Raw genomic sequence first — 14,715 nt, forward strand, 5'->3', positions numbered from 1 at the left:
TCACTGGAATCTTTGTAGTGAAGTGCATGGGTGAAATAGATTTATGTAAAGGTCTTTTACCTGGCCGTTTCCCAGAAGAGAAGTATCTTCTCCCATCAAAAAATAGGAGCCAAAAAAGAAAATAAAGGCATGACAGAATCCCAAAAGTGTCCAGTAAAGAAACGGCTTAAAGCCAAGAAGAGCATTTTTACTTATGTCTCTGTGGAAAGAAAAAGTGATTTATGCATTTTAGGTCCCTTGTTTTTGCATGAACAGTGTTGTAGAATCAAATTCCCACATTTCAGCTACAATTATATAAAGCATATTTAAAGAGAAAGCAGTGTAACAGGTGTTCTCCCAGGACAGCAGGATGGAGTCCTCACATGCGGGTGAAATCATCAGATGGAGCCCTGTCACAAAATACTTTTGTCAAAGTTTCTAGAACTTTTGACTGGCACACTGAGCATGCCATAATCCCTGTAGCCACAGGGGTCTCCCTTCAGTCTCGTTTTTAGCAAAAGGTGCACGTGAAAAAATAAAATAATAAAACGGTTGCGGAGTGGCGGGTGGGTTTCGTGAGGACCACATCCTGCTGTCCTGGGAGAACACCTGTTACAGGTAAGCAACTCTGCTTTCTCCCAGGACAAGCAGGATGGTAGTCCTCACATGTGGGTGATTAGCAAGCTACAGGCTGACTCATATTTAAATTGGACCAACAGCATACAACTTGTGCAACAGGCACAACAACTGATGAATTGTTGGGAAAAAATGAGGCAGCCTGAAAATCACTGCAGGTAGATGTGGAAGGAGTTGGGATTAAACTGGAAATAAGTTCTTCAAGATGGATTGGCCAAAGGCAGAGTCTTGACATCCTTCCTTGTCCAGACAGTAATGTGCTGCAAATGTGTGAAGAGAGCTCCATGTTGCAGCTTTGCAGATGTCAGCCATCGGTACTGAACCATAGTGTGCTACTGAGGTTGCCATGGCTCTTACTGAGTGCACCTTCACTCGTCCCTGAAGAGGAAGGCCTGCTTTCTCATAAAAGAATTTGCTACAGTGCTAGCCAGTTGGAGAGAGTTTGTTTGCCCACTGCAACTCCTGGTTTGTTTTTATCGAAAGAAACAAAGAGTTGGGTGGATTTCCTATGGACCGCAGTGCAGTCTAGGTAAAATGCAAGTGCACGTTTACAGTCCAAGGTGTGTAAAACCCTCTCGCCCTGGTGAGAGTGGGGCCTTGGGAAAAAGGTGGGTAAGACTATAGACTGATTCAGGTGAAAGTTGGTTACCACCTTGGGAAGGAATTTAGGGTGAGTACGGAGTACCACTCTGTCATGGAGGAACCTTGTATAGGATGAGTATGTGACAAGTGCTTATAACTCACTGACTCTTCGAGCTGATATAATGGCTACTAGAAAAGAACTTTCCATGAGAGAAATTTATCATCACAGGAGTGCAAAGGCTCAAACGGGGAACGCATGAGTCTTGCAAGCACTATGTTTAGGTCCCATTCGGTAACTGGTGACCATAGAGGGGGCTTAAGTTGTAGAAGCCCCCTCATAAACCGAGTCACTAGGAGTTGCGCAGTTATTGGGGCATCCCGTACTCCCTTGTGGTATGCTGAGATGGCATTGAGATGTACCTTCACCGAGGAAGTCTGGAGACCAGAATCTGAAAGATGCCAGAGATAGTCTAATAGGGATGGAGTGGGGCAGGAAAAGGGGTCAATACCTTTTTGTGTGCACCAAGTGGTGAATCTATTCCACTTAGAAAGATAGGATTTTCATGTGGAAGGCTTTCATGAAACTACAAGCACTTGAGAGACATTAGTTGAAAGGTTGAGGGGTTGTAGGATCAGGCTTTCAACAACCAGGCTGTGAGGGACAGGTTCTGAATGTTCAGATGGCGTAACATGCCTTGGTTCTGAGTTATGAGATTGGGCGCTGTGCCCAGGTGAATTGTTTCTCGGATGGAGAGGTCGAGAAGCATGGGAAACCATACTTGTTGAGGCCAGTATGGGGCTATAAGTATCACTGACCCTTTGTCTTGTAGTTTCACGAGAGTTTTGGCTATTAGTGGTATCGGGGGATACGCGTATAGGAGGGCCTGTGTTCTAGGGGCGAGCATAGACGTCCATGGCTAATGTGTTTCCTGCCTGTGCAGGGAGCAGAATCTGTCCACTTTGTGTTTCAGTTTGGATGCAAAGAGGTCGATTGTTGGTTGACCCCAGCGATGGAAGATTTTGCTTGTTACCACAGGATCCAGACACCACTCATGGGGATGGAAATGTCAACTGAGGCAATCTGCTACTACGTTCTGTATGCCTGCCAGATAAGTGGCCCGGAGATGCATGGAGTGTGCAAGGGCCCAGGCCCAGATCTGTGCAGCTTCTTGGCAGAGGAGATAAGAGCCTGTGCCTCCCTGTTTGTTCAAGTATCACATTGCAACTGTGTTGTCTGTATGAGAACAGTCTTGCATGAAAGGCAGTCCTTGAACGCATATAGAGCATAACATATGGCTCAAAGCTCTAGGAAATTGATTTGAAACTTTGCTTCGAGTTGTGTCCAAGTACCTTGAGTTTGAAGGTTGTTCACATGAGCTCCCCAACCCAAGTTGGATGCTTCCATGTTAAGGTCACTTGAGGAACTGGTTGCTGGAACTGTAGACCTGTCAGCAAATTGGCTCTGTTTGTCCACCAGAGAAGTGAGAGGTGCAGCTGGTCGGTGATGTGGATCAGGAATGAAAGAGGTTGAGTGGTTTGAAGCCACTGAGATTTCAAAGTCCATTGAGTTATTCTCATGGCTAGCCTGGCCATAGGAGTGACGTGGACCGTGGAAGCCATGTGGCCCAGCAACGTGAGGAATTGATGGGCTGAGGCTGTTTTCTTTGTGCGCAGAGATGTAGCTAGTTTGGAGAGTATGTCTGCGCGGTCGTTGGGCAGGAAGGCCCTTGCGCCTGTGATGTCCAAATCTGCTCCGATGAAGGTAAGGAGGTGAGATGGATTCAGGTGGGATTTCTGGTAGTTGATGAGAAACCCTAACGAGTGCAGCAGACTGATAGTAAGCTTTAGAGTGTTGAGAGCTCCTTGCTTGGATCGACTCGTTACTAGTTGTCCAGGTAAGGAAACACGTGTATGCAGTTTCTGCACAGATGGGCAGCAGCTACAGCTAGGCATTGCGTAAATACATGAGGTGACAAGACAAGTCCGAAAGGCAGAACCCGGTACTGAAAATGTTGATGACTCATTATAAAACACAGATATTTGTGGTGATGTGGGGATATGGCAATGTGTGCATAGGTGTCTTGAAGTTCCAGAGAACAGAGCCAGTCTCTTTGCTGTAGAAGGGGGAAGCATGGTGCCTTGAGACACAATCCTGAATTTTTCTTTTTGCAGAAATTTGTTGAGATTGTGAAGGTCTAGGATGGGGCAGAGGCTGCCTGATTTATTTGGAATAAGAAAATAGTGGGAGTAGAACCCTCTGCCCTGCTGTGCCAGGGGGAATGGCTTCCACAGCCCTGGCGTTCAGTAGGGTAGACAGTTCTGACTCTAGAAGGCTTGTGTGATCTCTGCGGATCCACAGTGGATTGGGTGGTGAATTCAGGGGTACCATGAGGAAATTGAGATGGTATCCCTGGTTATGATAAATATTACCCATTGGTCTGTTGTAATGAGGCACCAGTTGTTCTCTGGAAAGGTTTCAAAATCCAAAGGCTGGGCCCCTTTTGCGGGGCTGGTTGAGATCTGGACGTTTTGGTTTGACGTGAATGTACTCTTTGAGGTGGTCTGGCTGGTCTCACGTGAGATGTAGGTGGGTAGTACTTGTGTGAGTGATAAAAATCCCTTCTGGGATCTCTTCTCATGGTTTTCCGAGCAGAGGAGGGAGCTTCAGCAGTGACTGTGGAAAGCTGACGCAGGGTCCCCTACAGATGGTACAAAACGCCGCAGCCAGAATCCTAACTAACACTAATAGAAGAGACCATATTACCCCCATCTTGAGCTACCTCCACTGGCTACCCATCAAACAGAGAATCATATATAAAACCTTAACCATTATCCATAAAACAATTCATAACGTCGCACCTATATCTCTACAAACTCAACTTCGCCTACACTCATCGGCCAGACCCATCAGAAGCGCCTACAAAGGCACATTAGTCGCAGCTCCCGCCAAATCAACACTAAGAAAAAGAGCACTATCCACTGCGGGACCACATCAATGGAATGCGCTCCCACCAGACATAAGACTCGAACCCAATCTACCAGAGTTCAAAAAAAGGTTAAAAACCTGGCTCTTCAGGTAAGCGTTCCAATTCCCAGAGTGTAACTAGGCACCTCCTCCTATCTTTCAGATCCAACCATTGCAAGGTGTCACAAACTCATTGACACTCAATTTCATACACGGACTTGATTATTCGCAATATCTATCTATTTAAGTCATCCTTCTCATATTATATTATTTAACCGATTACTTGCAGACTATATACGCTACTAAAGTTCCTTGTAAAATGTGTACACGAATTATGTTATAATAATATTATCTGTTTGTTAAATACTATTGTTACTTTCACTGTTCCTTGTAATAATGTTCAATAGTTGATTGTTATTGTTCTATGTTCTATGTAAAAAACCCCAGTCAAACCTCCCAGACCAGGGCAACCTTTTAGTTACTTGTAAACCGGATTGATTTGTATTGCATACAGGAATTCCGGTATATAAAAATTAAAAATAAATAAATAAATAAATGATCTTTCAATTGAGCCACTGCGTCCTGTATCTTGTTGCCAAAGAGATTATCTCTAGTACACAGGAGCTTATCCTGGACATCCGGCCTTACATCAGAGGCCTTAAGCCAGGCCCATCTTCTGGCACTGATTCCTGTTGTGGATAAACAAGAAGCTGTCTCAAAGGAATCATATGCAGCTCTTACCTCATGTTTTCCTGCCTCAAGGCCTTTTTGGAGAATGGCAGTGAGGTTGTTGTTGGGGAGGGAGTCTGATATGTCTTGGACTTGTTTCCATAGATTCCTTTGGTATTGTGTCATATATAACTGATAGGCAGCTATGCGTGACACTAACATAGAGCCCTGGAAGATTTTACTACCCAGACCATCCAAAAACCTTTGGTCTTTTCCAGGGGGAGCTGAAGAATGAGGACGCAATCTCTTGGCCTTCTTCTGCGCAGATTCAACTACCACTGATTGGTGAGGTAGCTGAGGCTTCTGACAACCTGGAGTGTGCTGGACCAGATATGTTGCATCTGTCTTCCTACTGAATGGTGGGACAGTGCAAGGGTGCTCCCATAGACGATGTTGCAGATCCAAGAGCACTTCATGGACTGGAATGGCCATAATTTCCTTGGGGGCATCCACAAATTGAAGAACTACTAATGTCTTGTGATGGGTGTCCTCTTCGGTGACCAGGTCAAAAGGGTTGGTTTGGACATTTCTTTTATGAAGTTAGCAAAGGAGAGGTCTTCTGGAGGGGACCGTCTCTCTTTTGGAGGAAAAGGCTCTGAGAGTAGGTCCTCTGATGTGGAAGTGTCCGTGTCAACATCCTCCCATGGATCATAAGGGGTCTCTGGTTGAGACCCAAGGGAGGGAGAATGTCTGTTACTCCAGGACGTGCAGACATCGATGGAGTCCTCGATGGAGGATGCAACAGTATTGATGGAGGCTTCGATGGCATTGAAGGGAACCGTGGGTGCTTTGATCCCGAAAGCCCTTATGGACCTGGAACCGGTTCCAGCATTGATGGAAGCGGAGCTGGAGCAGGACTAGAGTCCATGTCCTTGTCCTCCAAGGACCCCGGAATGGGTATCGGGGGGCTTTGGAGGTTCGGAAGGTCGAGTCGATACCGATGGCACAGCTTGGGTTGGAAGGGCACTGATGAGGGTATCAAGACGGTCGAGCAACGGTGTAAACATCGATGGCTCTGGTGTCGATGCCGGTATGGGGACCAGCACTGATGGCGGATGCAGGCTCCAGAAGGCATAGAGGACTACCTGGCAGACAAGGATGTCCAACCCTTCCCTGGAAGCTGGTATAGGCAGCGCAGCTACAGAGGGAGGCAGGCTAGGCGCTACTGGCACCTCCACAGGAATCAGTGGGGGCTCAGTACCCGGCACCGGTGTCGGTGGGGAACGCCTCGGGGTCTCGGGTGCAGAGGAGGATGGAGGCTCCTCTCCCTGGGCCCTCTTTGCAACCAGTTTGATGGCCATCGAAGCCGATGCGGTGTCTGTGCTGGCACCGGGTGTGGAATCGCGTCGGTGCCAGTGACAATGTTTCCCTCAGTGCTCGGTCCAGTCCTTCTCCTGCACCGAGGAAGATGCTACTGATGCCCTGGATGGCGTCAGTGACAGGTGGTCACCGTCCCCTTGCTACTCCCGGAGAGGTTTTTCGATGGAGGAAGATTTTCCTGCTGGTGATGACTGGGCAGAAGTCGATGGAGTTAGTTTTATTTTGAAAAGAGACTCCATTTTGTCCAAACGGGCACACCTGCCCTTCAGGGTCATTTGAGCGCAGCTAGGACACCGACATACATCATGTGATGGGCCGAGGCATAGTACACAGACATTGTGCGGGTCAGTGATAAGACTTCATGCGCGGACACACTGGGCACTTTCTGAAGCCCATTGCCATGGTGAAAAAAGGGGCTGCGAAACGGTTGGTGGCCTGCGGGAACCAACAACAAGGTAGCAGGAACCGACCGTAGATGGTGGAAAATTACTCACCGAGCATCAAGAAACGAGTTGCGATGGGAGACCCCTATGAGGGAACATTTTAAAGAAGATAACTTCAAGTTTTTCCGTGAGAAAAAGTGGTGAGAAAATTCTCACAGAGCTCCTAACTGCAAGGCAAACTGCAGTGCGGAAAAAAAAAAAAAGAGACTGAAGGGAGTCCCCTGTGGCTACAGGGATTATTTATTTATTTAAATTCTTTTAATATACCGATGCTCAAGACCAGGTCTTATCGTACCGGTTTACAATGAACTAGGGGGAAAAAACCAGTTAACAATAGAAGCAGGAAATTACATTATAACAGGGAATGTGGAACTTGGTAGTTAGAGGAAAGGATAGGTTAAACAATTTCTAACAGGAGAACAAAGCAAATAAGCAGAAACGTAAGTGCTTACATGGTAAGCATTATATACCAAAATTACATCGTGTGTAATATTAGGCAAGTTATGTTAAAGTGCGGTTGTCCAAGAAACAGTTCCTTTCTTGAGTTGCTGAAGGAGGACGCAACCGCGGGGTATGTAACTGTGGGGGTGATCCTGCGGTTTCTTCAGGGGTATGCTTGGGCGAACAGCCAAGTTTTTAATTTTTTTCTGAAAGTGATATGGCAGTGTTCCTGGCGGAGATCTGGCGGGAGAGAGTTCCAGTGATGCGGACCGGCAGTTGATAGTGCACGTTTTTCAATGGTGTTGTGGAGAACGGACTTTTTTGGGGGAACCTGGAGGGAATCTCTGTATGCAGATCTGGTGGGTCTTGTAGAGGCGTGTGGTTTGAGGGGTATGGTAAGTTGGAGTGAGGATTCCTGAAATAAGGTTTTGTGGATAATAGTAAGTGTCTTGAAGAGAATTCTGTAGCGAATGGGTAGCCAGTGGAGTATTTTTAGAATTGGGGTGATGTGGTCCATGCGGCGAGAGTTTGTGAGGATCCTGGCTGCAGCATTTTGCAGCATTTGAAGAGGTTTGGTAGAAGAGGCTGGGAGACCTAGCAACAGAGCATTACAATAGTCAATCTTTGAGAAAAGTATGGCTTGAAGGACCGAACGGTAGTCGTGGAAGTGTAGAAGAGGTCTTAACTGTTTTAGTACCTGTAGTTTATAAAAACCTTCTTTGGTGGTGTTGTTGATGAATTTTTTGAGGTTCATTCTGGAGTCTAGGAATGCCCCCAGGTTTCTCACTTGACTTGTTAGTGGTGTGTTGGTATTGAAGGCTAGCAGGTTATTATCATTGGGGGAAATGATTAGCAGTTCGGTCTTGGACGTATTGAGTACGAGGCAGAGACTTGAGAGAAGGAGGTTGATGGTGTGGAGGCAGCTATTCCAGTAGTTTAGGGTGTCTGAAACTGGATCCTTGATGGGGATTAGGATCTGCACATCGTCTGCATAGATGAAGTATGTGAGGTTGAGATTATTGAGGAGTTGGCATAGGGGGAGAAGATATATGTTGAATAGGGTCGGCGAGAGAGAGGAACCTTGGGGAACTCCTTGTTTGGCAGCTACAGGATGAGATTCTTTGTTGATTATTTTAACTTTATAGTATCTGTCGCTTAGAAAGGATTTTAACCAGAGGAGTGCAGCCCCTGAAATGCCTATTTCCATCAGACGGTTGATGAGGATTGTGTGGTTAACTGTGTCGAACGCTGCCGAGATGTCTAGCAGGGCTAGTAAGTATGATTGGCCTTTGTCGAGACCCAACAGGATGTTGTCCGTTAATGAGAGTAGGAGAGATTCTGTATTTCTGCGTTTCCTGAAACCGAATTGCGATGGATATAGTATGTTGTGGGATTCGAGGTAGTCAGTGAGTCTAGTATTGACCAGCTTTTCCATTAGCTTGGCTATGAAAGGTAGGTTAGCGATAGGGCGAAAATTTGTGGGGTTGGATGGGTCCAAGTTGGGTTTTTTTAGTAATGGTTTCAGCGAGGCTGTTTTTAAAGCATCCGGGACAGTACCGTTTGAGAGTGAACAGTTTATGATGTCGGCCAAAGGTTTGGCGATGATGTTAGGGATTGTGAGAAGGAGTTTGGTCGGGATTTGGTCTATAGGATGCGAAGAGGGCTTCATTTTCTTGATGATAGATTCTATTTCCAGGGATGATGTAGTATCAAAAGATTCTAGAGATCGTTTGTGTGTCAATGGGGCATGGTTTTGGTCAGGAGGGGGCTGGGAGTTGGGAATGGGGTTGGAAGATAGTAGCAGGATAAGTAAGTTTTTTATTTTGTTGTCGAAGAAGACTGCCAGCTCGGAGGATTTGTTTTGTGCTTCTTCTTCCGGGATGACTGGAGGAATAGGGGTGGTGAGTGTGGCAACATATGAGAAGAGAGTTTTTGGGTCATACAGGAAGCCGTGTATTTTTTTGGCGTAGAAGTCCCTTTTTGTACGAAGAATGGTGGCCCTATAGTAGCTCATTGTGGTTTTGTAGGAGGCCCGTGCAGAGGTGGTGGGATTCTTCCGCCATTGTTGTTCTTTGTGTTGAAGGTTTAGTTTAAGTGTTCTTAATTCTGATGAGAACCAGGGTTTCTTGTTAGTACAGGCAGGATTAATATGTTTGGATGTCAAGGGGCATAATTTATCAGCTGCTGCGTGGGTGATAGTTAGCCAGGAGTTCATGGCGGTGTCCGCATTTGTGAGGTCCAGGTTAGTTAGTTCCTTGGTGAGCGTGTTGCTGAGAGCATCCATGGAGCATGTTTTTCTAAATTGGATCGTGGATTTAGTGATGTTGGTGGTGGTTTTTTTTTTTATGGATATTTCGGTTTCAATAATCGAGTGATCTGACCAAGGGATGGGGGTGCAGGTAGGAGGATAAGTGTTCAAGATCTGGTCATTCGTAAATATTAAATCTAGCGTGTGTCCTGCTTTGTGCGTGGGTTTGTTAATGATTTGTTTGAAACCCATGGCCATGAAGGCGGAGAGGAGGGCTTCGCAGTTGGCTGAGGGGGAAGGGGAATCAACATGAATGTTGAAGTCTCCTAGCAGGATCGCTGGTGAGTTGGTATTGATGTGTTTGGCTACAAGTTCTATGAGAGGCGATGGGTCGGAGTCTAGGAGCCCAGGCGGGGCATAGATAAGGCAGATTTGGAGTTGAGTGGATTTAAATAGTCCGATTTCGAGTTTGGTAGAAGTTTTAATTGAGTGTTGGGTTAGTCTTAATTCTTTTTTTGCAGCTAGCAGTAATCCTCCCCCTCTTTTTTTAGTTCTGGTGATGGAGAAGAGGTCATATAGCTGAGTTGGTAATTGGTTGATTAGGGGTGTGTCTGTGTTTTTCAACCATGTTTCAGTTATAGCACACAGGTCCGGTTGAGTGTCCAGTAAGTAGTCGTTGAGCAAATGGGATTTTTTTGACAAAGATTGGGAGTTGAGGAGGGTTAGTGTGATTAAGGATAGACCAAGGAATTGGTTTAGAGGGGAAATCATAATGGGGATCAGGGATCTCTTAGAACGTTGTGTCTTGGGTAAGGGTGAATTAACTCTGTTGAGGAATGAGTGCGGAATGATAGGGATAGGGAGGGTTTGCATCATGTTGATTAACTGGAGAGGCTGGATGACTGCTGGTGAGGCTGGATGACTGCTGGTGAGGCTGGATGACTGCTGGCTGGGTGCCTGTTGGTGAGGCTCGAGGACTGCTGGTGAGGCTGGATGACTGCTGGCTGGGTGCCTGTTGGTGAGGCTGGATGACTGCTGGTGAGGCTGGATGACTGCTGGAGAGACTGGATGACTGTTGGAGCGGCTGGGTGCCTGTTGATGAGGCTGGATGACTGCTGGCTGGGTGCCTGTTGGTGAGGCTGGATGACTGCTGGTGAGGCTGGATGACTGCTGGAGAGACTGGATGACTGTTGGAGCGGCTGGGTGCCTGTTGATGAGGCTGGGTGACTGCTGGTGATGGTGAGGCTGGATGACTGCTGGAGAGGAAAAGAGCGAGGGAGGAGAGGGTGGGTGCATGATTGTGGGTAGCTGTGGCCGGTGCGTTTAGGTTACGAGAGGGGGGGATATAGGTGGATGATAAGCGTGGGTGGCTTCTTCTGTGATCTGGTGCACACTATTTATTTATTTATTTATTTAAAATTTTTTATATACCGACATTCATCCAGGATATCACATCGGTTCACAGTGTAACGCAAATATACGCCATGCATGGCGCTTTACATGGAACAGATAAAACATGTTAACAAGGGAATAACGGGATAAGAGAACATGGGATAAATTGCATTAAATATTAAACAAGAATTGCAATTATATACATATGTACAATGTTGAGAGAACTGAGAGAAAAGGGATTTGGGAATATTAGGGGGGGAGGGGGGAGTGGAGAGCAGAGGGGGGAGAAGAGGGGAGAGGGGGGCGGAAAGAAGAAGGATGGGGCAAAAGCGGGGTACCGAAAGGGGGGCCGTGGAAAGGCAGAGTGGAGATTAGGTGTATGCTTTGGCAAATAGCCAGGTCTTAAGCTTCCGCTTGAAGGATTTCAGGCATTCCTCTTGCCGTAGTTCAACTGGCATTGTGTTCCAAAGGGTCGGCCCGGCGATGGATAGTGCACGGGCTCTTGTGGAGGTTAGTTTGTGGAGTTTGGGAGAGGGGATAGGCATGGTTGCGAGATGTGCATGTCTGGTAGGTTTATTGGACTGGTGTAAGCGGAAGGATTCATTGAACCAGTTCATTTCAGGATTGTATAAAGCCTTGTGGATGAGAGAGAGTGCCTTATATTGTATACGGGATGCTATTGGGAGCCAATGTAGATCTTTTAGAACAGGTGTAATATGGTCATGTTTGCGTAGGTTGGTCAGGATTCGGGCTGTTGTGTTTTGCAGAATTTGAATGGGATGAATGGCGTTGTTAGGAAGGCCGAGGAGCAGGGAGTTGCAGTAGTCTGTTTTGGCAAAGATAGTGGTTTGAAGCACTGTCCGGAAATCAGGGGCATGCAGTAAGGGTTTAAGTTTTTTCAGTGTATGGAGTTTAAAGAAACCATCTTTAAGTATATTGTTGATAAATTTCTTCAGGGTAAAGTGCCCGTCGAGGATGATTCCCAGATCACGGACTTGTTGGGCAAATTTGAACTGTGATAGAGGGGGGAGGATCGAGTGGTTGGGGGGTGAGATGAGCATGATTTCAGTTTTAGTTGTGTTAAGGGCTAGGTGGATGGAAGAGAGGAGATTGTTTATGGATTGGAGGGTATCATTCCAGAAATCCATGGTTTTCGAAAGGGAGTCAGTGATGGGTATGAGCAGCTGAACATCATCAGCGTATATGTAATGGGGGAGATTTAGGCTAGAAAGGAAGTAGCAGAGGGGAAGGATGTAAATATTGAAGAGGGTAGAGGAGAGGGATGATCCCTGAGGGACACCTTGATTAAGGGGGATGGCATTGGATACGTGATTGCCTAGCTGAATTTTGTAGTCTCTGTTGCTGAGGTAGGATGTGAACCAGTTGTGGGCAACACCTGTAATGCCTATTTCAGTTAGGCGCTGTAGAAGAATGGGATGGCTGACGGTGTCAAATGCGGATGAGATGTCAAGGAAGGCAAGTATGTATGATTGTCCTTTCTCACTAAGGGGCACACAAAGGGGTAGGCCCCTTTGTCGCGCTCCTTAGACGCGCGACGCCAGGCGCGAGACGCCTGGGTGGGTCTTGAGCCCTTTAAGGGCACTTTAGATGACGTCGGGAGGTGGGCGGGCTTACCGCGTGTCCCTCCTGCGCTGGGCCGGTTCGGGGCTCCTTCTCTTTTTTTCTCCGCGGGCCGCTAGCCGCGCGGGAGGCCAAGGCCTTGTCCGCCTCCCCTGACCCCGATGGGTCCACGCCGATCGCGCGGGGAGGGTGGCCAGCCAGGAAATGGCCGGCCTGGGAGCGTCTTGAGCCCTTTAAGGGCACTTTAGATGACGTCGGGAGGTGGGCGGGCTTACCGCGTGTCCCTCCTGCGCTGGGCCGGTTCGGGGCTCCTTCTCTTTTTTTCTCCGCGGGCCGCTAGCCACGCGGGAGGCCAAGGCCTTGTCCGCCTCCCCTGACCCCGATGGGTCCACGCCGATCGCGCGGGGAGGGTGGCCAGCCAGGAAATTATGGCATGCTGGGCATGCTCAGTGTGCCAGTCAAAATTCTAGAAACTTTGACCAAAAGTATTCCGTGACAGGGCTCCGTCTGATGACATCGCCCACATGTGAGGGCTACCATCCTGCTTGTCCTGGGAGAAAACTGCACATCATGACATCAGTTATGGCCAGAGTATCCAAGAAGTACACAATAAAAATCGGGAGGTTAAAACTGTACATGAAAAAGGTAATCCAGAACAGCTCAATTTGCAGGTATAAGGGAAGAGACTTTCTAGCTCCAAATACTCGCCCAAAACCATTACTGACTTCATTTGTACACTTCCTGGGCCTAGCAAGCAGACAGACTCAGAGACCTACCACCCTACTGAGGAAAGGAAGACTTTAAAGGCCTCAGTGACATTTCTCTCATATACCCTTATATAGTGAAGCTGGTTTGACATCACTTTGTGCCCAGTGTTTCTCATAAATCTTACGGTCAAGTAATCTGCAGGTGCTGGGACCAGCATCTACGTCAGAGGTGGTATAATGCTCAAAGGAATTCTGCCAAACGCAGGGTGACATTTTATATATTCCTTGTGCTACGAGGAGACAGAAGGACGCGCTTACCGATAGAGACCAGGCTTGCTCTGTAATGCATGAGGATGCACGTGCTGTTCAAATAGACTGAACATAAGGACAGGTAGTGAGGTGAAACAAATATTGTACAAAGTCAAGTACACACTGTCATAAAGTGTCTGAAAAGGAAAAGAAAAAAAAAAGTTATTTGCCTCTCTCCACATAAATTACTTAGGAAAGTAAACACTGCTTTAAACTTTTAAAGGCTTTTTGGACCATATTAGTATTCACGTAATACAGAATTACTTAGCCAAGGTATACATGATGCAATATATTTTACTTAAAACAGCAAAAATGAAGATGAAAGGGTTTTGGAAGTGCCTGGACCAGCTAGAGGAGGGGAGAGGGCTACACTTTACCTTTAAATAGTGTTTAGATCCTTGCCTCTGAAGATATTTGCTGTGCACACGTTCTGCCTTGTTTGCTGTCTACGCCAAACTTTATCTTGACCCCAGTGTATTCCATGTATTGTGGAACCTTCCGCCACTAATAAAAATGAACGAACGCGTATCTGCATACTTATACTGCATACAATGCCCCTGCAATAATCACTGTCACAGGACCAAAGTCAGTCGTTGCAATCCAAATTAATTCTAGCTTTAGGTTTCACCAGACCTCAGGAGGATCATTTTCAAAGCCATTTCCGCCACAAGGTAATGACTTGCATGCATATACCAGCCATCTGGTTCTCCCTTGGTGTAGCTAAAGGCGCACATCTCTTTCCGTAACACATTGAGAGACGGCGTTCCCAGGAGCATGATTAGGTCAGGCGAGGAGAAGCAACATGTGCAGATTACGGTTTCAACTCCGCATGCATCTTCTTCCATGGAAAAAGAGCATATAAACCGAAAACAGGCTCAGACCCCCACAGGTCCTTTGTAGCCGCGGCAAGTCTCGACAAGAAAGTCTGTGCCAGCTCTCTCTTTGAAAGCTCAGGGCAGAGTCCGCCTCCAAAATGTTAAGACGAGAGAGGGACAGTAGTCTCATGGACACCTCCATAGCCTCTGCAAAGCAGGATGGTAGGGCGCTGCGCACAGCTGCCGGGTGATCTGGAGCACTGTGGAATAAGGGACGAGGATCTGCTGGAAAGGTGCAAAAGGCTGCCCGGAGCCCTACTGCACACAGCGCGAGGAGGAGGAGCTTCAATATCATGGGGAGTCTGCGTTCGAATCCTGAGAACAAGGAGCAGGAAGGGATCCAATGTCGCAAGGCTCATGTGTGCTAACGCCTGGAGCCTCACTGCCATTAGCGGGATTCCAGTAGTGCTCAGGGTGCCTGTGTAAAGTGCCTGGAGCACAATGACACACAGGCACAGGATAGGACTTGAGTGACCTGGGATGCATAATTTCTGGGACCCAATGCCTC

At 47.2% G+C, this 14,715-nt stretch overlaps 1 protein-coding gene across 4 annotated transcripts in view; it reads right to left on the reverse strand.

The window, feature by feature from the left end:
• ATP11B (ATPase phospholipid transporting 11B (putative)) overlaps positions 1-14,715 on the reverse strand; it is a 293,818-nt gene that overhangs the window by 66,061 nt on the left and 213,042 nt on the right. For all 4 annotated transcript variants that reach the window (XM_029616746.1, XM_029616747.1, XM_029616745.1 and 1 more), the window contains exons 24-25: positions 13,342-13,469; positions 61-199 (exon numbers count right to left, since the gene is read on the reverse strand). In XM_029616746.1, the coding sequence (XP_029472606.1) occupies positions 61-199; positions 13,342-13,469 (267 nt within the window). The remainder of the gene's footprint in view (positions 1-60; positions 200-13,341; positions 13,470-14,715) is intronic.

The sequence above is a fragment of the Rhinatrema bivittatum genome, chromosome 9 (genome assembly GCF_901001135.1).
Source record: "Rhinatrema bivittatum chromosome 9, aRhiBiv1.1, whole genome shotgun sequence".
NCBI classification, from domain to species: Eukaryota; Metazoa; Chordata; class Amphibia; order Gymnophiona; family Rhinatrematidae; genus Rhinatrema; species Rhinatrema bivittatum.